The sequence below is a fragment of the Panthera pardus genome, unplaced genomic scaffold (genome assembly GCF_024362965.1).
Source record: "Panthera pardus isolate Hobbes unplaced genomic scaffold, ASM2436296v1 HiC_scaffold_2, whole genome shotgun sequence".
Lineage (NCBI taxonomy): Eukaryota > Metazoa > Chordata > Mammalia > Carnivora > Felidae > Panthera > Panthera pardus.
In genome coordinates this window covers 147528685-147554618 of record NW_026526765.1, presented here as the reverse complement: position 1 = coordinate 147554618, position 25934 = coordinate 147528685, and the positions used below count along the sequence as shown (strand labels likewise).

Sequence of the window (25934 nt, the reverse complement as noted above, 5' to 3'; positions counted from 1 at the left end):
GATAAAGTTATGGAAAAAGAGGAAGCTGAGAAAAAGATAAAAAAATCCAGGAGTATGAGGGGAAAATTAGAGAACTAAGTGATACACTAAAAAGAAATAATATACGCATAATTGGTATCCCAGAGGAGGAAGAGAGAGGGAAAGGTGCTGAAGGGGTACTTGAAGAAACTATAGCTGAGAACTTCCCTCAACTGGGGAAGGAAAAAGGCATTGAAATCCAAGAGGCACAGAGAACTCCCTTCAGATGTAACTTGAATCGATCTTCTGCACGACATATCATAGTGAAGCTGGCAAAATACAAGGATAAAGAGAAAATTGTGAAAGCAGCAAGGGATAAACGTGCCCTCACATATAAAGGGAGACCTATAAGACTCGTGACTGATCTCTCTTTTGAAACTTGGCAGGCCAGAAAGGATTGGCATGAGATCTTCATGTGTGTACTAAACAGAAAAAATATGCAGCCGAGAATCCTTTATCCAGCAAGTCTGTCATTTAGAATAGAAGGAAAGATAAAGGTCTTCCCAAACAAACAAAAACTGAAGGAATTTGTCACCACTAAACCAGCCCTACAAGAGATCCTAAGGGGGATCCTGTGAGACAAAGTACCAGAGACATCACTACAAGCATAAAACATCCAGAAATTAGAGAATGTAAAAGAATAGTTGTAGGCAAAGGGGCACTGCAGTGAAGGATTAAATGACCCAGAAAAGTCTGCTCCTCCTAAGTCTGAAAAAATAAGACTGATTAGTCGGTCCCAGGAAGCACAAGTTGAATTCAAGGTTTGCTTTAGCTCAGTCTCCAGCCCCAATAGTACCTTTCCTGAGGTGTTATTTTTTTTTTTTAAGTCTTTGACAAAGAGAAAGAAACTTGTCCTTACTTGTCTCTTTTTTTTTTCTTTCTTTTAAACAAAATAGGTGTTTCAGTCCTTAAGTGCTTGCCAACTCCTGATAACACCAGACAATGTTGCTAATTGGAATTATTACTCACATTTTAGAAATGCTGAAACATGCTAACTTGTTGAAGGGCATTAATGGTCCATTTACTGAACTTAGAGCCTGAAATTTTGTCTAGTGGCCCTCGAAGTGTGGGAGGGAGTCAAAATTACCTGGTTCATTTTACCTCCAGGTGGGATGGACAGTGACAGGGCCTTCCTGGTGGGTGGTAACCAAGAGCTCTATGAAGCAGGCACAGCCTGGGAGCCCAGGGTCATGTTCCTATGGCTACATTTTCAGATAACTGTTAACATTTATCAGTAGATTAACTTGCAAAAGCAGTAGTTGTCTGAATAACCTTTAATTCAGGTAATCACTTTCGGATAAAACCAAGTGAAATACCATGCATTTTGTGATTTAAAATAAAATGATTTTAGATCTGCTTCAGAGTTCGGAACAAATAGGGAGAAAACTCACAGGACTGTGTGCCCACAGAGTTTACAGAGTGATTTTCTTTTCAGGTAAATGGCCTGGAAAGCAGAAAAGAAGCAACACAAAAGTTTCCACAACGACCAAGTACAGAATTTTCTTTGAAACTATTAAAAAACACATTTTAGCGACAATGAGGTAGTACAGGTCACCTGCTTACATTTCTTCTCCAAAACATTCTTCTGAGCATAACTGGCTTGCATAACACTTAAATGTTTCAAAAAATAGATTCCTCCATAATCTAAAGTCTGGATTTTATGGCTGCACTTCAACATAAATCAACATGCTTCCCTGTGATGCTTGCGAAAGCTGGGGGGGCTCTCGTCACAATATCCCCAGGAAGAAGAGAAAAGAACCTTACAAACTCTCTACTTGAAAAGCTATGGGGGGGGGGGGGGGATAACACTTTATAGAAGCTTTCCTAATATACCTAAGGTTACCTGCATCATGAAGTCTCATTTGAGGTGGTCTAAATTCTGAAGTTTAACTCACAATCAACTACCCTTCATCACTTTCTGCCCAGGATGAAGTTTTTGAAATTTAGTATGAAATGAACTTCAGTTGGAAGATTTTCCACATGCGTTTTATTTATAGTTTCTCTCCAGTGTGAGTCCTCTGGTGATTGGTAAGGGATGAGCTCTGACTAAAAGCCTTACCACATTCTTTACATTTATAAGGCTTCTCTCCTGTATGAATCCTCATGTGTGTCATGAGGGAGGAACTCTGTCTGAAGGCTTTCCCACATACTTTACAGTTAAATGGTTTCTCTCCAGTATGAATTCTCTGGTGCTGAATGAGAGCTGAGCTTTGGTTGAAGGCTTTTTCACAGTCATTACATTTATAAGGTTTCTCTCCAGTATGAATTTTTCGATGAGTGTTAACTGCTGAGTGGGAACTGAAGGCTTTTCCACATTCTTTACAATTGTACGGTTTCTCTCCGGTGTGGATTCTGTTGTGTATATTAAGCCGTGAAATCCAGGAGAAAGCCTTCCCACATTCGTTGCATTTGTAGGGTTTTTCTCCTGTATGAATTCTTTGATGCTGTATCAGAGCAGAGCTTTGGCTGAAGGCTTTCCCACATTCTTTACATGCATAAGGTTTCTCACCAGTGTGAATTCTCTGATGTATAATAAGAGCTGAGTGGTAACTGAATACTTTCCCACACTCGTTACAATTAAAGGGTTTCTCTCCAGTATGAATTCTATGGTGTCTACTTAGCCGCGATATTGAGGTAAAGGCTTTCCCACACTGACTACATTCATAAGGTTTCTCTCCAGTGTGAATCCTGTGATGTTGAATCAGAGAGGAGCACTGGCTAAAGGCTCTCCCACATTCATTACATTTATAGGGCTTTTCTCCAGTATGAATCCGTTGGTGATTATTCAGGGATGAACTTCCTTTAAATGTCTTGCCACACTCATTGCATTTATAGGGTCTCTCTCCAGTGTGCATTCTCTGATGTCCAATGAGAGAGGTGGTGAAACTGAAGGCTTTCCCACATTCACTGCATATGTAAGGTTTCTCTCCTGTGTGAACTCTAAGGTGCTGAGTGAGAGACGAGCTTTGGCTGAAAGCTTTACGACATTCCTTGCATTTATAGAGCTTCTCTCCAGTGTGGATTCTCTGGTGTTTACTCAGGGAAGAACTGTGGAGGAAGATTTTCCCACAGATGTTACATTTGTAACATTTGCGAACCGTGTTGACTCCCAGTTGTTTAAACAGAATGGAATACTGCTGTGAATGGGGTTTCCTTCCCCTGGAAACGAGTCTGGGTTTTCTAACAAGGGATGACTTTAGACTGAGATTTTTCCCTAGCTCAATACCCATAAAGCTCTTCTCCCTAAGGTACGTATTCTTGATAGTAACTAAAACTTTCCTGAAAGGTTTGTTCTTTTTGCCTTGCTGCTTCTCTAGCTTGTCCTCGTTTACGTAGGTTTTCCCCAACTTGAAGTCAAACGGACCGTCACCTAGGAGTTTATTCATTACTTCCTGATTGTCTTCTTCAGAAACTGCAGTTTCAAACAAGCTCTCCCATCCTAAAATAAACAAAACGGGTAAGTCTCCCTTGCACGGAGGATAAAGAAAGGTGCTATCAAAATATACAAGGATAGGGGCACCTGGGTGGCTTGGTCGGTTGAGTATCCAACTTCAGCTCAGGTCATGATCTCATGGCTCATGGGTTCAAGCCCCGCATTGGGCTCTGTGTTGACAGCTCGGAGCCTGGAGCCTGTTTTGGATCTGTGTCTCCTTCTCTCTCTCTGCTCCTCCCCCACCCACCCTCTGTCTCTCAAAAATAAACATTAAAAAATTTTTAAATACATATACAAGGATTGCTAACAAGTACGCCCTTGGATTCTTAGGAAAGGGTAGAGAGAAATAAAGGCAAGAGAAAGAAGCAGGGTGGGAGACATGCCTGAGTGCAGAGGGTCTGAGGACACCTGCATGTAGGTGAGCTGAAGAACTCAGAGAAGCCCCTCCAACAAAAGGAGCCAGGCTGCTTTAGTAACAAAGCTCAGGTTGGCAGGGCACAGGGCACTTGTGAGTGCAGCAGGTTGTGTTATTTATTCCTCAGCTTCCTCTCCCACAGCAGCCACCACCGCCCTTGAGGTAAGTCCACAAGAAAACTGCAGAGGGGCTAGAAGTAAAAACTAGACGAGCCATTGGCCATAAAAAGCTCTTTGAAACACAGGGCCTCCATCAGTGCTGTTTTGGAACTCATCTGAGGGCTATTTATGGTGTTATGATGGACATGTACTCACTCAAGGAGTATTTACTTAGTGCCCACCATGCAAAGATCAAGATCGGGATTACGGGGTACATATCAGGCAAGAATTAAGTTTTCACAAGGTGTACATTCTAGCAGCAGGATATTGACAATGACCAACTGATCAAATAAACCAGGGATGATGAGAACTAAGAAAACAAACAAAAACAAGGTGATGTGCAGTAAGAGCAAACAAGCTGTATGACAAGAAGTAAAATTAAAGATGATATCTAGGGACGCCTGGGTGGCTCAGTCAGTTAAGAATCTGACTTGATTTCGGCTCAGGTTATGATCTCACAGTTCGTGAGATGAAGCCTCGTGTCAGGCTCTGTGCTGACAGCGTGGAGCCTGCTTGGGATTCTCTTTCCCTCTCTGTCCCTCCCCTGTTCACACTCTCTCTCAAAATAAATAAACATTGAAAAAAAGAGATCTAAATAATAAGAGCTGGCCATGTAAAAATGTGGGTATAAAGATGATTCTAGTCAGGAAGAACAGCTAGCCCAAAGCCCTAAGGCAAGAGTAAGCTCTGAATGTTGGAGGAGCCTAGACAAGTCCATTGTGGCCTAAGCAAAAGGGAACAAGAAGACAGTGTAACGAGGTGAGGAAAGAGGTAGGCAGGAGCCATACCACATAGGTCTTGTAAGATATACGAACACATGTGAAATTTCTTCTGAGGATCGCTGGGGGTTGGGGGATGTGGCAGTTTTGTTTAAAAAGGAATACAGGGTGCCTGAGTGGCTCAGTCGGTTAAGCGTCTGACTTTGGCTCAGGTCAGATCTCAAGGTTCCTGGGTTCGAGCCCCGAGTCAGGCTCTGTGCTGACAGCTCAGAGCCTGGAGCCCGCTTTGGATTCTGTACCTCCCTCTCTCTCTGCCACCATCCTGTTCATACTCTGTCTCTCTCAAAAATAAATAAACATTAAAATTTTTTTTTCTTTTTTTAAATAAAAAGGACCTCGATGGTTGTGTGACAAATGGATTGTAATTGGGGGTCAGGAGAAACAAGGGCAGATGAAGAACAGTTCACTTAGGAGACTGGATGGATGTGCACTGGCACAGTGGGGGGAGGTGGGCACATTCGTGATGTTCTGAAGGCAGAGATGACAAGTGTCTTCAACCTATAAATAGGATGTACACAGTAAGTGAAAGAGAGGACTCAAGGATGACATCTTGCTCCTGGCATGGGCAGCTCAATGGAGACTGGTGCCATATAACGATATGGGGCATACTGGAAGAGGAGTACATGCTTGAGAATAATTTTCAGTCCACTTTTTGATCACTTAGGATACAGTGGAATCATTGCTTCAAAAAGAATGAATTGTATTTTATGAAAGAGCTTTTATTTTCTTAACTAAAAAGAAGATACATAATCATTGTAAGAAAATTGAAGAAAACACAGAAAACTATAAATACAAAAATAGAGTTCACCCATAAACACAACATACAAATATAATCACTGCTAGATATGGAATTTTGCTCACCAGAATTTGGGGGGAAATGAGAAAACACTTTTACTTAAAAAATAAAAAATGGTTGAAACTACATTGCCTCCTACCCCCTCCTCACTTAAAAAAAAATTTGTGGGGACACCTGGGTGGCTCGGTCAGTCAAGCAGCTGACTTCAGCCCAGGCCATGATCTCACAGTTCGTGGGTTCAAGCCCTGCATCGGCTCTGTGCTGACAGCTCAGAGCCTGGAGCCTGCTTCAGATTCTGTGTCTCCCTCTCTCTACCCCTCCCCTGCTCATGCTCTCTCTCTCAGAAATAAATAAACATTAAAAAAATTAAATAAAAAAAATGTGTGGGCTTCTCTCCATGTCAGCAAATGAAAGTCGATGCCATCATGTTTTCAAATTTTTTTAACTTAATTTTTTTTATTTTTTTTTAATTTTAATTTTAAATTTAAATCCCATTAAAGACCCCAGTGTCACTCAGAGCAGTAGGAAAACACTGGATATGTATTTCTTAATCTGGGGTAATATAATGAGGGGGGAAATGGTATCTCGTTGCTTTAGTTTGTATTTCATTGATTATAATAAAATTGAACAGTTTTTCAAAGAATCCTGGGTGAATTTTCAATTCACATTCCTTGCCCTTTTACCAGTAATACTCATGCCTTTGTGCTGTAATTATTTACCCTCTAGACAATTTCTCTGTTTCTCATATTAAACCTTGGTATTTTATAGCCATAAAAGCAATCTTCATAACAGAAAAAAAACCTAGAAACTAAAATTTCCAAAAGATTATTTAATAAAATATGGCTTACCAATACAACAGAGTTCTTTCAAACAGGTGGGCCCCTAATTAATGAGGGCTGAATAAGTGAAGGATATTCCCAATTTAAAACAGTTTGAGAATACACGTAATCTTTTTTTTTTTAATTTTTTTTTTAATGTTTATTTTTGAGAGAGAGACAGACAGAGACAGAGTGCAAGGCAGGGAGGGGCAGAGAGAGAGGGAGACACAGAATCTGAAGCAGGCTCCAGGCTCTGAGCTGTCAGCACAGAGCCAGACGCAGGACTCAAACCCACGAACTGTGAGATCATGACCCGAGCCAAAGTCATATGCTTAACTGACTGAGCCACCCAGGTGCCCCGAGAATATGTACAATCTGTTTCTTTCTTTTTCTCTGTGTCTCTCTCCCTCATGCACAAATACACTCAAACAAATATTCACAACCTGGAAGGATAAACAGTAAAACACCAACAAAAGTTTATCATGGTTGGCTGGCAAAATTTCAGGGCAAACACCTTTTTTTTTTTCCTCCTCTTTTTTACATTACCATGTATACCTTGTATGAATTAAAAGTAGCGGGGCGCCTGGGTGGCGCAGTCGGTTAAGCGTCCGACTTCAGCCAGGTCACCATCTCGCGGTTAAGCGTCCGACTTCAGCCAGGTCACCATCTCGCGGTCCGTGAGTTCGAGCCCCGCGTCAGGCTCTGGGCTGATGGCTCGGAGCCTGGAGCCTGTTTCCGATTCTGTGTCTCCCTCTCTCTCTGCCCCAAAAATAAATAAAAAACGTTTGGGACAGAGAGAGGCAGAGCATGAACAGGGGAGGGGCAGAGAGAGAGGGAGACACAGAATCGGAAACAGGCTCCAGGCTCCGAGCCATCAGCCCAGAGCCTGACGCGGGGCTCGAACTCACGGACCGCGAGATGGTGACCTGGCTGAAGTCGGACGCTTAACCGACTGCGCCACCCAGGCGCCCCATAAGTAGCTAATTTTTTAATGTTTGCAAAAGACAAACACAGTCAATTTGATACTAGTGATTTCTTTACCAACCAGAAAGCTCAGAGACAAATTTGAAACTCACCCATGGCTACCATTCCCTGGCTACCATTCTTGTCCTGACCACAAACATATTTGTTTTCTAAGGTTCTGACTGAACTTCTATTTTATCATTATTCTTACAGTTAGCTTCCTTGAATTGTTGGTGAAAGGTGGCAGAATACATGTTAGTATGTAGTAGAAAAAAAAAAAAAATCCCTGAAGTAGGGGGGTGGGGAGCGGGGTAGCCTTGGCTCTTCAAAGCTAAGGGCCCTGTGAAGCCAAATAACAATATTAAAACAAAACTCCTTCATACAACCTAATCAGTCTTATAAATTCCAAAAATAAGGAGACTATCCCATAATATTCTAGACAGAAGACCCCCAAAACAGGGAAAAAAAACGGTTTTCTACACAGAATATTGGGGGAAAAGAATCAAACTAATGGAGGATTTTTATCAATAATACTCAATGCTCTACACTAGAGCAAAGTGTGAAGGAAAAAACTGGTGCCAGAATTCCAGATCTATAATTCTCACAGGAGAGATAAGAGGATTTATTTTAGATATACACAAATATGGCACACACGAACCTTTCTAAAAACATTATTCAAGAAAATAGCCTAGTCAAACCAAAGGGGAAAATCTGAAGACCAGGCTCATGAATGCAAACATGAGACTGAGCTGACACAGGAGACCTGCGTCCTGCCACTGAGAGAAATAAATCCTGAATAAATAGCAGAGCACAGGAGAGACCCACCCTCTGGTGCTAGAATCAAAGACAAAACAGAACAAAAGCAAACAAAGACCAAACCAAACCAAACAAAACAAAACAAAACACCATCTCATAACAACAACAATAACAAAAACAAAGACAAAGCAGAAAAGCAAGTAAGAGTTTACTGACCCAGCAACCCGCAGGAGTTTTAGAGACTGAGAGGCATATCCTAGCAACCAGGGCTGAAACATCGTATTTTGAATATTTTCCCACAAAAGATTTAGGAGAATGCCATAGTGAGTATCTGCAAACCTTCTGCCTATATTTGATTTATCGCCATTTTGCTACCCTGCTTTCTCTCTCTCATGTAGTATATAAATACACATACATCTGCTTTTCCTTTTTAGCTGAACCATATATAGTAAGTTGCAGACCAATAACATCAAACAAAAATGCAAGATAGAACAATGAGGGATGTATTGTAGCAATAGAAGGTTTGTTCAAACACAAAGAGAAGATAATATAAGAAAATAATCAGTCCAGGGGTGCCTGGGTGGCTCAGTCGGTTGAACGTCCAACTTCGGCTCACGTCATGATCTCACAGTTTGTGAGTTCAAGCCCCGCATCAGGCTCTGTGCTGACAGCTCAGAGCCTGGAGCCTGCTTCAGATTCTCTATCCCCCCTCTCTCTCTGCCCTTCCCCACTCACGCACACACGTTCTCTCTCTCAAAAAAAAAAAAAGAAAAGAAAAGAAAATCATCAGTCCAGGGGTGCCTGGGTGGTTCAGTCAGTTAAGAGTTCTACTTCAGTTCAGGTCATGATCTCCCAGTTTGTGGGTTCAAGCCCCGTGTCCAGCTCTGTGCTGACAGCTTGGAGCCTGCTTTGGATTGTGTCTCCCTCTCTCTCTGCCCCTTCCCTGCTTGTGTTCTTTCTCTCTCTCAAAAATAAGTAAATAAACATAAGAAAGAAAGAAAGAAAGAAAGAAAGAAAGAAAGAAAGAAAGAAAGAAAGACAGTAAGAGAAAGAAAGAAAGAAAAGAAAGAAAGAAAGAAAGAAAGAAAGAAAGAAAGAAAGAAAGAAAGAAAAGAAAGAAAGGGAAAATAATCCAGTAAAAGCAAGAAAAACTGGGGAAGACATGACTCACAAACCTTTATGCAGGATATACTGTGTTGTCACATATTCTGCATTCAAATTACAAAGGACAGGGGTGCCTGGGTGGCTCAGCCCCTCCCCTGCTCGCACTCTGTTGGTCTCTCTCTCAAAAAAATGAATAAAATTAAAAAAAAATTTTTTTTAATTACAAATGACATCTGAGACAAGTGGGGCCCTCCTTGGGAGATTTCAGCTCTCCCTCCGAACCTCCAAATCAAGGACTCAACAAGGTAGAGAGACAGAGGACATGCCCTTCCCAGCATGTCCCACCTGGCCTGGCACACATAGGAGGGCCCTGGTCAGTGTCTCCTGAGCACAGGCTCCACCCTGATCAGCAGCACCCAGGCAGTGAGAAAGTGCTATGCCCATCTCCCAGTCACGGTCACTCACCTACACGTGGGTCTTGAGAAACTCCATTTTCCACCATCCAGGGGTCTTCCCCTTGCTGTAACTGGAAGATAACCTTTGGTTTGGAAAAGAGAATTCCTGTTTGTGAGCAAGGAGAAGAGAATGAGTCTGTAGTGCAGACATAAGCAGCCATCCTGGCACCCACATTCAGCTGCACGGGCTCCAGGGCAGAGAGACAGCTGTTCTGAGAGGGCCTTAAATTCCTGCCACAGAAGACGGCCGGGAGATGGTCTCAGGAAGAATAGCAGGGCGCCGGCTGTGCACTCTTCTACACTGGAACCTCCTGTGAGACCCAGGGGAACAGAGTCTGGGGCACAAGACTCGCAAAAGCATAAAAAGAATGCCCGTGATCTACTCTACCAAACCAACACCTTTCTTGGCAGTGGGAGGGGACAGCAACTGCGGGCTGAACCTGGTCACACCCTCCAAGTGTCCTCCTTGGAGAGGGCACCAAGATGCTCCCCTGGAAGATTCTACATCACGAGGGCAAGTTCTTACCCAGCGAGACCAGGGTGCCGTAGTTCTCCAGCATCACCTCCCGGTACAGGGTTCTCTGTGCAGAGTCCAGGCGCAGCCACTCGTCCTGGCTGAAGAACACAGCAACGTCCCTGAACGTCACAGACTCCTGTAATGGCAAACCCACTCCTGCTCACCTGGGACCATCACCCCAATGGGATGACTGAGCAGCAAGATCACCATGCAGGGTTCTGAGCATCTTGAGCCGAATACTTCTCAACCACCTCTCAGTGACGAAGCACATGTCTATCACATACCTTCTGTGAAGGAAGCACTGTGCCCCCGGGCAGATGAGGCACAGTGGCCGAACAAGAGAAGCACTTGAAATCATTCTACAAAATCACAACAATAGAAACACAGAACTTGAGATGTGGAAATGCACAATCATAGATACATGAAAAGCCCATTTTACAGCTCAGACCTGAGAATCGGGCTTTAGAAGGAAGCTCCAGCAACTCACTCAGGGAGGAATAGGTGAGCCTGGATTCTGTCATCACCTCAGGCCTTCTCTGTGTCCTGGCACAGACATTCACAGGCACAGCTTTGCTAGGAGAGGACCCAGGATGGGGGACTACAGGACCTTGCAATAAGAGCCAGGTGAGAAGGTTGCGGGTGGGACACTCCCTCTCCGCCCCAGAAGCCTTTGTTCTACCTTTCTCTTGCTGACCTGTATCACAAGTCACCTCTCTTAAACCCCTTTCTTTTCCTATTAAAAAATCTTTTTGCGGGGGGGTTCCTGGGTGGCTCAGTCGGTTAAGCTTCCGACTCTTGGTTCTGGCTCAGGTCATGATCTCACGGTTCAAGGGTTCGAGCTCCATGATGGGTTCTGGGCTGACAGCGTGGAGCCTACTTGGGATTGTCTCTCCCTCTCTCTCTGCCCCTCCCCCACTCACTCTCTCAAAATAAACTTTAAAAAAGTCTTTTCTTTTAAAAGTGAATTAGAAAACATCAATAAGTAAAAGGAAAAGAAATGTTCATCTAACTTTCTACTACCACACACAAGCTTTGCTAACTTCTCTCTGTATATATGTATATATGCCTCTCAGAACTTTCTACTTGCTAATATGGCGCTAGGTTTAAATAAAAATATTATAGATATAACTGTATCCCACTCAATATCTTTTTTTTTTTATTTTTTAATGCTTTTATTTATTTTTGAGAGAGAGAGACAGAGTACTAGTGAGGGATGGAGAGAGGGAGACACAGAATCCGAAGAAGGCTCCAGGCTCCGAGCTGTCAGCACAGAGCCCGATGTGGGGCTTGAACTCACAAACTACGAGATCATGACCCGAGCTGAAGTCAGACGCTCAGCCAACTGAGCCACCCAGGCGCCCCGTACTCAATATCTTTTATTTGTATAGATGGACCGATTTACTTAACTAATCTCCTAGTGGTTACTTATGTTGTTTCCACTTTTGTAACTCTGAAAATGCTGGACTATGGATGGAGGCACTACTAAATGTCTTTTCAACAGCTCATGATCTCATGGTTCATGAGTTCAAGCCTGGTGTTGGGCACTCTCAGTCCAGAGCCTGCTTGGGACTCTCTCCCCCTCTCTGCCCCTCCCTCACTCACTCTCTCTCCTTCTCAAATAAATAAACTTTAATAAATAAGTCACTTGCCAGTCTCACAACTCAGGACTGCTTCCTCAAGGACCTGGTAGCTATCTCCTTGAATGTGCCGATCTCTCAGTCTCCTGGGAGGAGGCGGGTCTAACTTGTCACCTGATGAACTTCCAGACTGGGTTGTAGCCACTTAACTCTATGAATGAGCCTTCTGTCTTTGCAATCCCCTTGGTGGATTGTCTGTGATGAACATCACATTCTGGCTAAATGCTTATTCAATAATAAAAGTGTTTTCTTTCTCTTCTGCCTTTGTGAAGAGGTTGGGAGGTGATTATGTTTTTATAATTCTATTTCCCTAAGTGCCACAAAAGGGCAAAGAAGGGAAGAAAACACTGTGGAAGGAAGGCTCATTTCCCTGAATCTGTTCCCCAAGACCACTGTCTAGTTGTGCTTTCTTTTCCTTTTACTGTTTTTCTTTCCTTTTCCTCATCTATATGAGCCTAGTCCTGCTTGTAAGCCCCAAATCGCCCAATATAGTTGACCCTTGAACAACCTGGGTTTGAACTGTGCAGGTCCACGTATATATATATATTTTTTTCAATACAGCATTGTAAATGTATTTTCTCTTCCTTATAAATGTGTTAATAACATTTATTAATGTTAACTAACTACTTTAGTAGTTCTCTAACTCACTTGATTATAAGACTACAGCATATAATATATACACCACACAAAATATGTGCTAATCAACCGTTATTGGTAAGGCTTCCAGCCAACAGTAGGCTATTAGTAGTTAAGGTTTGGGGAGGAGTCAAAAGTTGTATGTGGATTTCTCATTTGCAACAATGTGGATGGAACTAGAGTATATTATACTAAGGGAAATAAGTCAATCAGAGAAAGACAAATAACATGATTACACTCACATGTGGAATTTAAGAAACAAAACCGATGAACATAGGGGAAGGGAGAAAAAAGAGGGAGGAAAACCATAAGAGACTTTTAACTACAGAGAACAAACTGAGGGTTGATGGAGGAGGTGGGCAGAGGATGGGTTATATGGGTGATAGGCCATAGGTGATAGGAGGGAACTTGTGATGAACACTGGGTGTTATATGTAAGTGATGAATCACTACATTCTACTCTATACTACACTATAGGTAGTACTACCAATATTACACTATAGGTTAACTAACTAGAATTTAAAGAAAAACTTAAATTAAAAGTTATATGTAGATTTTGGAGGGGGTGGGTAGTGGCAATGGGGGTGCAGGAAGGGTCAGAGACTGAGCCCTTATGTTAGAGTAGTCTGCTAGTTAGGTTCTAACAGATACCTGGAGGCCAGCAACAAGGAAGTCATTGCCAGCTATCAGGAAAGTCAGAGGCCTGTCCTGGCAGCACTCCACAAGAAGCCAGATCAAATCAGACAGGCCCAAGATGTGGATGGCCAAATTAGGAAGAAAATTAGGAAGAAAAAGCTTGAAACCCTGCATTCCTGGCCCAAGTAGAATATTCCTAGTTAACAACTATAAATAAAGATAGAAACCCAGGGGCGCCTGGGTAGCTCGGTAGGTTAAGTGACTGACTTCGCTCAGGTCATGATCTCACCGCTCATGGGTTCCAGCCCTGCGTCAGGCTCTGTGCTGACAGCTCAGAGCCTGGAGCCTGCTTCAGATTCTGTGTCTCCATCACTCTCTGCCCCTCCCCCACTCACGCTCTGTCTCTTAAAAATGAATAAATGATAAAAAAAAAAAAAGAAACCCAAACCCCAGGATGCAAAGCTCCCTCTTGAGCTCTCCTGCTCTTATCTTACGAATATACTTTTTGCTTTAATAAACTTTCCTGCTGTGTCACTCATGAACTGTGCTGTGTATCTGTCCTTGAATTCTTTCTTGAAACAAGACCAAGAAATTTCAGCGACCCTCCAGGACGGGCTGGGTCAAGGCAACACTTAAACCCCTGCATTGTTCAAGAGTCAACTGTACTAGAACATATCCCTGACCAACCTGCTGATTCAGAGGTCTTCTTCGTTGGAACTTCCTAGAAAATCACCTGGACCAAGGACTGCTGTAGTTGATTGGTCCTCAGTGCCTGGAGGGTAAAGCCCATGCATTTTCTCCTTGAATTCCTAATGTTATTGAAAAAATTATCTGACTTCCCCAAATTTCCACCCTTCATAGGGAAAACACATACCTAGATCCCTCACAAAGCTCTGTGTGGGTCATTGGCTTGGGACTGGGGGCACCATTCAATTCCTAATCAACAAGTACTTAATGATTAAGTGGGGAACTCACAATGAGACTGGTGCTGACACTAGAAAAACACCTTCCTTCCAAAGTTACCCTACCAGGCCCTCTGGTCCCTCCGCACCATTCAATTCCTAATCAACAAGTACTTAATGATTAAGTGGGGAATTCACAATGAGACTGGCTGCTGACACTAGAAAAACACCTTCCTTCCAAAGTTACCCTACCAGGCCCTCTGGTCCCTCCGTGGGCTTCACTGCCTTGTAAACCTCAACAATGGCGTAAGTGTGATCATGACCTCTGAACCAGGAAGGCAGTTCAAGAAAAAAGCCTCCACTCACCTGAACATGGGCTGGCAGCAACCTTGTGGCCATTTCTCCCTTCCTGCCGCCCCTCCTGGAGAAGGCACCTGAAATGGAGAAAGAAACAGTGAGGTCTCTCCATCCTGTCTATACTCCCACCCTCCTTACGCCTGACTAAATTAGAAATCTCCACACACCGAGCACCCTACAGAGAGAAGCCAGAGGGAACAAGTAAGCCCAAGCATTCCTGAGTTAGAGGGTCCGTGAGCCTGGCCACCAAAACCAGGAGAGGCAGCAAGCATACTTCCAGCACATGAACAGAGTAAAGGGCAGTCATGCCGGGCTCCCTGAGATGTTCATTTAATGAGAAATAACATAAATATTCCCCACATCTGCATTTAAATATTTTGGGGCTGTGCTATAATAATGTAATCATAATAAATATATTGTATCTAATGTAACATACAACTATACATCATGCACAACAAAGTACAATAATATGATAATTATAATAATTCTTCACATAACATTTGAAGGAAATTGGAGTCCTTTTCAGGAAGAACCAAGCAAAAATTAGTCCTCTCTTCTCTTCCTTGGGAATTGTGCTTCCTTTATGAAGAGTTATCAAACCTCCTTAAATATAAATGAAAACATTACCCATCCACCTTCCTCTCCCGGCTCCAAAACACCACAAGGCTCAAAAGAAAGAGCATCACTAGCTACAAATGAATTTAAAATTTAGAGAAAAGGGAAGGAACTCAGCAAAAGGTCAAAATTAATCTAAACAACAACGAAAAACGGAACAGTCAAATCACCAGAGGATTCCCTCTGGGAAAAGTGCCAAACAAGCATAGATGGCAAAAACTGATAAACACAAAATAAAGTTTAAACTCGGGGTGAGATGGGGGCGGGGGAGACCGAGGCCAGCGCTACCAGCAAAACCAGCCCCAGGGTTCACAGACCCTGAAACAGAGCACAGCTTCCCGCAATCTCGGTTCTGGGGCCACTTCTCCAGGAGCCTTGCCCGAGGCTGCAGCTCAGGCAGTGACAGCTCCGATTTCCCGGGGTGGGAAGACACGCGAGTGGAGACCTCCCCGGGCAACGCCTCCTCTCCGGGCCGCGTTCACCTGCCGAGGCCGCCGCGGCTCAGACGCCCGGAGCCGGGACTCGTCTGGGACTCCCGCCACGGCCGGCCCTCAGCCCTGGCCCCGCCTCAAGAGCTGTACACCCCGGGCCAGCTCTCACCGGCAGCCACTACCTGAGCCCGCCGCGACGGGGACTCCAAGCGGCCGACCGCACTGGAGACAAGCAGAATACCTAGCCTGAGGACATTTTTCGCCGCCGCCGCCAGGCCGCCGGGCACAATCGCGCCTGCGCAGGAGAGAGCAAAGGGGTACCTCGCCTTAACCGCAGTGCTTTCCTTTCGAACTACATTTCCCAGACATCATCACAGCCTGCCGATCTACGGTGTCCGGAAAGGACCAATAGTCGTAAGGCTGAAGATAGTTTTTCTGGGAGCCTACGAAAGCTGAAGCCACATCTTTCTGCATCGCTAACCGCTTGTGTTCTCTGGCACCCTTTTGGGAAAAAGTGGGTATGTATTTTAAAAATGTGGAAAATTAGCCGCTCGCTGCTGCTTGTTCTTGGTTCCTGGAATGCAAAGATTTGGTTAGAGGCGAGGGTAGCTTTATTACCATACAGTTTGCAAACCCGGGAGTCTCAGTCTTGGTCTACAAACTGAAAGTACTCTCCAAGTTCTCTGCCCTTATCAAGGCTGGTCAGACCCAGGTCCCAAACTGCCACTTCAGGAGCAGAGTGACAAGCAGGATACAACTCGCTTTTCTGAGCAGCTTCAGGATGTGGCAGCCCGTTGAAGAACATGATAAGATGCGTGGCAGGGGTCTTTCCTGCGAATATTGCTGAATTTTGTACAGCCTTGTCACCTCAGGCTGTGCCCACTGGTTTTCTCTTCATCATTCGGCCTGATTAAAAGTCTAGTTTTTTCCCCAGAAAATGAGGGACCCCATCTTGTCTGTTAGCTGTCGCTGTGTAATTATTGGGGTCTGTTGTTCTTAACTGTGAAAATCCATTTTACAAACTTTTGAATTTAAAAAAAGTTATGTCTAAATTTCACAACCTAAAAAAGATTTTTTTTTCAGTTTTTTAAAATATTTATTTTTGAGAGAGAGAGAGACAGAATGTGAGCGGAGGAGGGGCAGGGAGAGAGAGACACAGAATTTAAAGCAGGCTCCAGGCTCTGAGCTGTCAGCACAGAGCCCGATGTGGGGCTCAAACCCACAAGCTGTGAAATCATTACCTGAGCCAAAGTCGGATGCTTAACCGACTGAGCCACCCAGGTGCCCTGGTTCTTGTCTTTTTCAAGGGAATGACACAGATACCAGGTAACTTCAGACATAAATGTTTTTAAATGTTTAAATATATGTGTTAAATATTTAATAGAGACTACCAGACAAATGGAAACATGATATATGACTTCCTAACTAGCCACAGAGTAATCTTAAACTATATTCGTTTAAGTCAATATTCTTTTTTAAATGTAAATTATTTGATTTATTTTTGTAATCAGATCCTCACAAAGTTGTCTTTTCACTGTCTTGTTAACATGAAATTGTACACAAAAGTTGATCACCTGGGGAACAATAATTGTATATTCAGTTTAACAGAAATATAGTTGGATAGTTGTCTTAAAATGCAAGATTTTGTCTGTTACATTGTCTTTCACCATGCAATCATATTATAAAATGCTTTAATTTCAAAATGAAAAATAACTTATGTTGTTGGAAAAAGCAAAGTGATCTACAGTATGTCTTCCCTGCAAGAGGGAATTTAGATTTACAATTAAGGGGAAAATATGTATCAGACTTCTGCAGGAGAGTCGTCAGCATACCTTATCCAGCCCTTACTCACAATCCTATTTTTAGCTTTGCAGAGACCTGGTAAGTATCTCTCCTGGGCAACCACACTTTCCACATCATGAAAGTACAGGTTCTCACATAATACATGATGATAGAAAATGAAATACAGTAAAGTAGATTTCTGAATTTCAGTTCTGAGTCTCCTTGTCAATACCAGTAGATAAGTGTGTGGGCAGTAACACTACTCCAAGAGATACAGCAAAAAATGTACTTGACGGTTTGGAAGTTAAGCAGCCAACAGCTAAAGTGGTGATTCTATCTTTGGCCAATGTCTCTCTGAACAGAGGTCTGTGGTCTGGGCCACTGGTGCCTTGGGTCCTGGTAGAAAAGCCCTCCTTTTGGTGGATGTTTTCACTCTCCCCAAGACACTCAACGCTGAGCCAGCATTATCTCCCAAGGTGTCAGGTCCCAGACTCCAAAAACCGAAAGTTCACTGGGCCCGAAGGTTCGGGCAGTGCTGGTGAGTGGGGCTCATACCCTGGGGAACAAAGTGGCTTCGTGCAAGCCCCGCTTTCCTCCCCACCTAGAGCATCCTGGCACCCTGGGTCTACATCTCCACTCAGAGAAGAGGCTGGTGCCGAGGCTTGGGACACAGGCTAGATGCGTGGGGAAGGAAGAAACTTCCTGAGCTGGCTGACAGAGAGCAGGGCTGTGGGTCCCATTCCGCTATCCTGACCGGGGCCTGCAGCCACACAACAATCTAATTAAGAATTTAAAAAACACCAGGGGGCCTGGGTGGCTCAGTAAGTTAAACGTCTGACTTCGGCTCAGGTCATGATCTTGCAGTTGGCGAGTTCGAGCCCCACATTGGGCTCTGTGCTGACAGTCGGAGCCTGGAGTCTTCTTCGGATTTTGTGCCTCCCTCTCTCTCTCTGCCCCTCCCCTACTCACACTCTGTCTCTCTCCCTCAAAATAAATAAACATTTTTAAAAAAGAATTAAAAAACATTATTTCAAAAAAGTTAAGTGGAAAAACCTGTTGTCTAACATATGAATTGAAAATAACAAGAGTCACATTGTGGTTCTTCCCTGCCCTCCCCTCCCCCCAATTTTTTTTTCCTATCTCTATCTACTGCAAGGCCTAGAATAACAATCCAATGGCAATAAAATAAATTATGGACTCTAAATTAGCATTTAATGGGAAAGGGTTCCTTTAGAGAAACAGCTGATTACAAGGACAAGGCAGGGAATACCCAAGGGAAGTTTGGTGCCTGAAAGCAGGGAAGCTATCTGAGATGATTGGGTCATATCAGAAGGACACAAGAGCCAACCTTGCAGGGATTCTGCTGGACAAAGTGGAACAATTTGAAGATCAAAAAGGGTAAAAACTTCAGTGGATTGAAATGCATCCAGTGCTGTAAAAATCTGCACTTCTGCTTCTGGCTAAGACACAGCAAAAAAGACTGGACTTACCCTTCTGCCTGAAAAAAAAAAAAAACAGCAACAATAACAAACACAGGCAAAATATATGAAATAATATTTTCTAGACACAAGACAGGAGGCGACAAAGGACATTGGTACGATTGTCTAAGCTTACTGCTTTGACGGTTTTCAGGTCAAGGCACAAAAAAGGCATTTGCAAAATCCAATATCCATTCCTGATTTAAAACTCTTCGTCAAACTAAAAACACAATGGTGCTTTTTCATCTGTTGGCAGTAGGCTATTTAGTGGTAGGTTTTGCAGTTAATATCCTACTTGGTGGTAAAAGTGGAAATGTTTTTTCCTCTAAGTTCAGGAAAAATGCAGGGATGTTCGCTTCTATTCATTATTTTAGTGAAGATGCTAGTCTGTGCTATAAGGCAAGAAAAAGAAAGAAAAACACCTAGATTGGTAAGGAAGAAGTACAACTACCTTTATTTGCAACCAACACAATCTTCTATCTAGGGAAATCTTTTTTTTTAAGTGATTTTATTTTTAATCTCTACATCCAACATGGGGCTTAAATTTACAATTACAAGATCGAGGGTCAGTAGCATGCTCTACTGGCTGAGCCACCCAGGCGCCCCTTGTGTGTTCCTTTAAACATAGTATACAAGAAAAGGCAAAACTGTAAGGGACAGAAGTCAAATCAGTTGCTCCCTCATGTAGGGAGTAGTAGGAGGAAAGGAATGACTGTAAAGAAGCACAAGAAAACTTTTTATGGTGATGTGAATGTTCTATAGCTTTTTTTTTAAGTTTATTTTGAGAGAGAGAGAGCATGAGTGGGGTAGGAGCAGAGAGAGAAAGAGAGTGAGAGAATTCCAAGCAGGCTCCACGCTATCAACACAGAGCTGATGCAGCACTCAAACTCATGAACCACGAGATCATCACCTGAGCTGAGACAGAGTTGGAGGCTTAACTGACTGAGCCACCCAGGCACCCCTATTTTTCTAATAGTGACGTGATTATGTATTTGCCAAAAAATCAACACACTGTATATCTAAAAAGGGTGTATTTTACTATAGGTAACTTGTGCTTCAAAAAACCTGAATTTCAGAAAAAGAACACCTGGGGAAAAACCAATTAATGTAATCGCCCATCTTAAAAGATCAAAGGGGAAAAAAATCACAAAGTCCTATACATAGATGCAAAAGTGTCATGGAATTCAACATTCATTCACAATAAAAATTTGCAGGGGCACCTCAGTCTGTTGAGTTTCCAACATTGGCTCAGGTCATGATCTCACAGTTCTTGAATTCAAGCCCCATGTTGGGCTCTGTGCTGACAGCTTGCTCAGAGCCTGGAGCCTGCTTCGGATTCTGTGTCTCCCTCTCTCTCTCTCTCTCTCTCTCTCTCTCTCTCTGCCCCTCCCCCACTTTCACTCTGTCTCTCTCTTTCTCAAAAATAAACATCAAAAAAATTAAAAAAAAAAAAACATTAGACAAAGTCAGCCATTACCCCCACAACTATTTTTCTTGCTGAAAGATCTTATAAGAAATAAATTATTTGGTTAGTACACTCAGGTGCAATAAAAGTTTTGTATTTAATGTTGATAACCAAAAGACATACCTGTTTTGAATAAACCAACAAACTGAAACTAGCTTTAACACCAAATACTTTTCCCAGATCACATGAACCTGAAATTCCTGTGCATTAGTTTCTATTATATTTTTGAGAGTTTTTTATGACTAGTAAGTTTATGTCAGTGGTTATGTATTTAAATCATTAAAAGACAAGTCTAACACAAATTAACTTTAATAATATCATCTAGAGGTAGAAAATACCGCACATCTACAACACACATATAGAGACACACATAAACATGCAGACAGACGTAAACAGAGATTTTCGAGCTTCTGTTTTACTGGTTATAAAAGAAGTTGGATCTCAGTTGTTTTTCTGGCAGATGGAATAAGTCAAAGCCACCTGCTCAGATGGCTAAAGCTCTTTCAAATGAATTTCCCCCGTTTATTTTTCTTCCGATAAGAATTACGTTCCCAAAGTTTGTGCTTTGATCTTTACCTCTTAAGGGCACAGGGAAAGAATGCAAGTTACAAGCCTATTAAGATAAATAGGGGAGGCTTGGGGATGGGTACAAAAGGATAGGTGAGCTTTGAACTGCCTCTGGAGCCACATCTCCAGATTTGCAAGGATCTGTGAGGTAAAAACAGTTGCTTTTGGGGCCCCTGGGTGGTTCAGTCGGTTAAGTGTCTGACAGCTCTCGGTTAGTGAGTTCAAGCCCCACGTTGGACTCTGTGCTGACAGTGCAGAGCCTGCTTGGGATTCTCTCTCTTCCTCTCTCTCCCTGCGCCTCCCCTATTCTCTCTCTCTCTCAAAATAATAAATAAACCTTTTTAAAAAACTAAAAGAAAAAACAGTTGCTCTCAACTCCCCCCAAGAATTGCCTTGTAGCCTAAATGACGTCATAAGTTGACTCACCCACTCAATTGCATTATTTTCTATTTACTTAGGGGGAAAGTCCTAAAAAGATTTCTATCGGGCTTTGAGTGTCAGCTTCCAATGTGGCCAAATTTCTGATCATAGAGTTATTAAGTCCTTTTAAGTACCTTGTCAGGTTTCAGCTTGGACAAGCAGTAAATATTGCTGGCAGCCTTCAACAACCCCATGGACCCAGGAGGCATCCTCAAAGAGGGTGCAAAAGATATTATCTTCGCAAGATCCAGAGCCATTCACAAAGATCAATAACCAGTGCCCTGGATTTGGAAAGGTAAAGGACAATGTGAAATTTTATTTGTTTCTCCCTATTGGGTACTACAGACAGATCTAGGACAGCTGATTCTGGTACAAATCCTCACCCGTAGCTGGCTTCTGCCAGTTTTCCCAGGACCCCAACTGTTGGCTCTGAGTGGGGTTTTAAATAGAGGATGTGGGGCGTCTGGGTGGTTCAGTCGGTTAAGCCTCGGGCTCTTGATCTCAGCTCAGGTCATGATCTTGAAGGTCATGAGATCAAACCCAGTGTCGGGCTCCATGATAACAGCATAGAACTGCTTGGGATTCTCTCTCTCCCTCTCTCTCTGCCCCTCCCCACTTGCTTTCTCTCTCTCTCAAAACAAATAAAATTTTAAAAATAGTTAAAAAAAAAAGTAGAGGATGTAACTCAGCAGAGTTTACCAGAATTGGGCAAAATATTTCATTGATTTTAATTTTATTTTTTCCTTGGATGTTTAAGGGAATAACATAGCAGTAGGCCAGAAAAATCCCTGAGTCCTATCAGCTCTGAGAGGGACCCATACAGGGGCCATCCTTTGGAGATGGATATGGGGATGTCCATAAGGCCACTAACTTGGTGGACTTTTGTTTATGGTCTTATAAAGACAATTCAGACTGAAGATTACTAGAATTGAGTACTCACATAAAGGAGGGTGAAGGTGAGCCGTAGGAGTCTTGTGGTTTAGGTCTTTTGTTTTAGGGATGTCTTATATCTTCAATGTTTCATTAGCCTTTGGCAAGAAATCTTTTAATGAAGCTACATAGGAATTTTGAAGCCCTTTGGAGCCTTCTGCTTGCCAATTAAAATAGCCATCCCATTCTGTTTGTTGATTCGGGAACCCTTGCTTTCAAGCACATTTCTTTTATTTATTTATTTATTTATTTATTTATTTATTTATTTATTTATTTTGAGAGAGAGAGAGAGAAGGCAGGGGAGGGGCAGAGGGACAGAGAGTTAGAGAATCCCAAGCAGGCTCTATGCCCAGTGCAGAGACTGACACAGGGCTTGATCTCACAACTGTGAGATCATGACCTGAGCCAAAATCAAGAGTGGGACGCTCAACCTACTGAGCCACCCAGGCGCCCCTCAAGTGCATTTCTTAAAATGAACTTATCAGATTGAACATTCCTCATAAAGCCCATTGTCATTCTAGGTTGTAATTTTCCCTGAGGGCTGGCAGCAGTTTGGTGGTACCCTTAGCCACAAACTTAGTTCAACCCATGTTTCTGTCTAGTCATATTTTGGGATTCCCCACTTTGACAGCTACCAAGCCAGGTTCTTGGGACACGAAATTCTAGGTTTTCTTTAGTAAGATTTTTGGCCATTTTTATAGATATATAGAGCTTGTGGGACCTTAGTTCTTAAGCAGGTGTCCTGGAAGGTGGCATGCTTAACTCTTTAGAATTTTAAGGATCCCATTTCTTTGACTAAGCCTTTGGGTCTCTCAGAGCCAAACTGATACCTAAGAGGGAGGTGGCGTAGGGTAAAAGATTGTGTGGTAGTTATCAATGTACCTCATCACACGGAAATTTCTTGAGGTTGGTGGGTGACCTAGTCTTCCTCTAACCCATTCCAAGAAACAGTAATATTGCTACCATAGCCAGGATTTAAGCCCAGGAATCAAGGGGTAGAAACAGAGGCATCACTCACTAATACCCCTAGTGACCCACCAGCAAAATTTTTGCCTCCTGTTCCCACAACCACGTGTTCTGCTGGGCCAGAGGTCTTAGTTCCAGAGAGTGGGAGGGTTCCACCTGGAGACATAGCAATAATTCCACTGAACTATGGCCACTTTGGAATCCTCATGCCTCTGAATCAACAGAGAGTCACCATGCTGGCTGAGGTGATTGATCCTGAGTACCTCAGGGAAAATGGACAGCTGCTCCACAGTGGAGAAGAGGAGGACTACATTTGGAATACAGGTGACCCCTTAGGATGTCTTTAGTATTGCCATGCCCTGTGATTAAAGTCAATGGAAAACTACAACAACCCAGTTGAAACAGAACTGCTAATGGCTTTTAGTATTTATGTGACAGGATATTAAGGAGAAGCATAAACATCACTCAAAAACATTACCTCCTTGGGGCGCCTGGGTGGCTCAGCTGGTTGAGTCCCCGACATGGTCCCAGGGTCGTGGGATTGACTCCCAAGTTGGGCTCTGCACTGAGCATAGAGCCTGCTTGGAATTCTCTCTCTCCCTCTTACCCTCTGCTCCTTTCCTCTGCTCACACTTTTTCTCACTGTAAAACAACAAAATAAATAAACAAGTACACTGGGGCACCTGGATGGCTCAGTCAGTTAAGTGTCCAACTCTTCAATTTGGCTCAGGTCAGGATCTCACGGTTTGTGAAATGGAGCCCTGTGTCAGGCTCTGTACTGTCAACACAGAGCCTGCTTGGGATTCTCTGTCTCTGTCTCTGTCTCTCTCTGCCCCTCCTCCACTCATGCTCTCTCCCCCCTCTCTCAAAAATAAATAAATACGGGCACCTGGGTGGCTCAGCTGGTTAAGCATCTGACTTTGGCTCAGATCATGATCTTGTAGTTCATGAGTTCGAGCCCCGCATTGGGCTCTATGCTGACAGTGAAGAGCCTACTTGGGATTCTCTCTCTCTCTCTCTCTCTCTGCCCCTCCCCCACTTGTGCACTCTCTCAAAATAATAAATAAACCTTAAAAAATTACTACATCAACAAATAATATCACATGTGGCCCCTGTCATTGTCCCTAAAAAAAATTAAATAAATAAACAAACACACTTTTTTTTAAAATAAAAAATAAAACTATTACCTCCTCTTCTGGGGAAGGGGTTAGGGAGTTTTTGCTTACATACAAGATAGTTGTATCATGTTAGGTGGAAGTATGACCTTGTTATTGCCTTTATATAGAGCTTAAGTATGGCTTAGGGTGGTGCATATTGGTACCAAGTAGACAAGGGGTGATGTTGGTGATGTTTAATTTTGTATGTCAACTTAACTAGGCCACAGGGTGCCCAGATATCTGCTCAAACATTATTCTGAGTATGTCTGTGAAAGTGTCTCCATATGAGATTCACATTTGAACTGGTAGACTGAGTAAAGCAGATTGCCCTCCATAATGTAGGTGGGCCTCATCCAATCAGTTGAAGGCCTGTAGAGAACAAAAAGTTTGACCCTCCCAGGAGGGAGCTTCTGACTTCCTTGAGCTGGGACATTGGTCTTTTGCTGTTGGACTTGAATTGAAACATCAGCTCTTTTTGGATCTTAAGCCTCCTGGCCTTCTGTCTGGAACTCATGCCATGGGCGCTACAAGTTCTGAGACCTCAGACTACATATAATATATATATATATATATATATATATATATATATATATATATATATATTTCTCTGCAGGACACCAAATAATACAGTAGTTAATCATATCTGCAAATGATGAGTGTATTTTTAATTCAGTCATGCTTGTTTTTTCTTGCACTGACTAATGCCCCTCAGAGGGAATGATAATTGGAATTACTGTCTTGTTCTGATTTTAAAAGAAATAAGTACCCAAAATGACTCATCACCAAGTACAATATTTTCTGTTGGCTTTTGGTAGCTAGCTTCTTCAGGCTAAAGAAGATCCCTAGATTACTAAGTTTTTAAAATCATGAATGAATATTGGATGTTATCAAATGCTCTCTCTGCATCCATTTAGATAATCCTGGTTTTTTTTTTTTCTTTAATCTGTTAATGCAGTGAATTACATTAATAAATTTTAAGTCGTTAATCTGCTAACGTGCATTTTTGGGACAAACCAGACATGCTTATGATGTTTTTAAGTATTTCAGTTCACAAATGTTTTGACTAGGATTTTGGTGTCTATGCTCCTTAGTTTGGCTGAAAATTGTATTTCTTGTTCTAGCTATGTTTTTTAGCCTCATAAAATGAAAAGCTTTTCTTTTTTCTGCTCTGACAATTTTTTGTGAAGAAATGCGTTCTGCTACAACACATGATTTTGTATTGCAGATCAACGCAGTGTTATTTTTTTTCCATGTTTACTTATTCATTTGGAGAGAGACAGCATGCACAAGAGCACAAGAGCACAAGAGCAGGGCAGGGGCAGAGAGAGAGGGAGAGAGAATCCCAAGAATTTGTCAGCACAGAGCCTGATATGGGGCTCGAACTCATGAACCATGAGATCATGACCTGAGCTGAAATCAAGAGTCAGACGCTTAACCGACTGAGCCACCCAGACTCCCTGTGGCCCACAGACTGGCTCACCCCCTATGGAAAGTTTCTTGGTTCATCTGAGATTTTCCCCCCAGAACATTAATATTTTATACTTCAGGTAAGAGGATCTGAATGCAGGTAAACCAACAGAGCTGAGAGCAGTCCACCTGGGAACAGGACTGATCCTGACACCACTGTCTCTCTCAGCTCAGTGTGACCACCTGCTCTCACTCTGAAATGCTTTTGTGTGGTCTTCATAACTCAGTGACATGAACCCTTCATCATATTCCCTTTATCCAAGTTTCTTGCCCCTTT

General features: G+C 42.8%; 1 protein-coding gene and 1 pseudogene across 13 annotated transcripts; both read right to left on the bottom strand.

Annotated features, from left to right (window-relative positions):
- Positions 1-1277: 1277 nt before the first annotated feature.
- On the bottom strand, positions 1278-15823 carry ZNF879 (zinc finger protein 879). Of its 13 annotated transcripts, none has more exons than XM_053907570.1 (6): positions 15595-15823; positions 14389-14456; positions 10497-10571; positions 10222-10348; positions 9706-9801; positions 1278-3457 (listed from the first exon to the last, which is right to left on the bottom strand). In XM_053907570.1, exons 2-6 carry the CDS (start codon positions 14419-14421, stop codon positions 2010-2012), a joined length of 1779 nt encoding a protein of 592 aa, XP_053763545.1. In that variant the 5' UTR covers positions 14422-14456; positions 15595-15823; the 3' UTR covers positions 1278-2009. The 13 variants fall into 13 exon arrangements, with proteins under 13 accessions (XP_053763545.1, XP_053763544.1, XP_053763546.1 ...); XM_053907569.1 differs by having other exon boundaries at positions 15608-15823; XM_053907571.1 differs by having other exon boundaries at positions 15667-15823.
- LOC109279000 (transmembrane protein 243-like) lies at positions 15563-17668 on the bottom strand (annotated as a pseudogene).
- Between the last annotated feature and the right edge of the window lie 8266 nt (positions 17669-25934).

Bases quoted from the DNA above. Each gene is read 5' to 3' on its own strand.
- ZNF879 (XM_053907568.1), bottom strand. The intron at 10,349-10,496 runs GTATGTGATAGA...TTGCCATTACAG, and splicing joins CAGTGCTTCCTTCACAGAAG to GAGTCTGTGACGTTCAGGGA. The intron at 3,458-9,705 runs GTGAGTGACCGT...TGTTTATTTTAG, and splicing joins TTCTCAAGACCCACGTGTAG to GATGGGAGAGCTTGTTTGAA.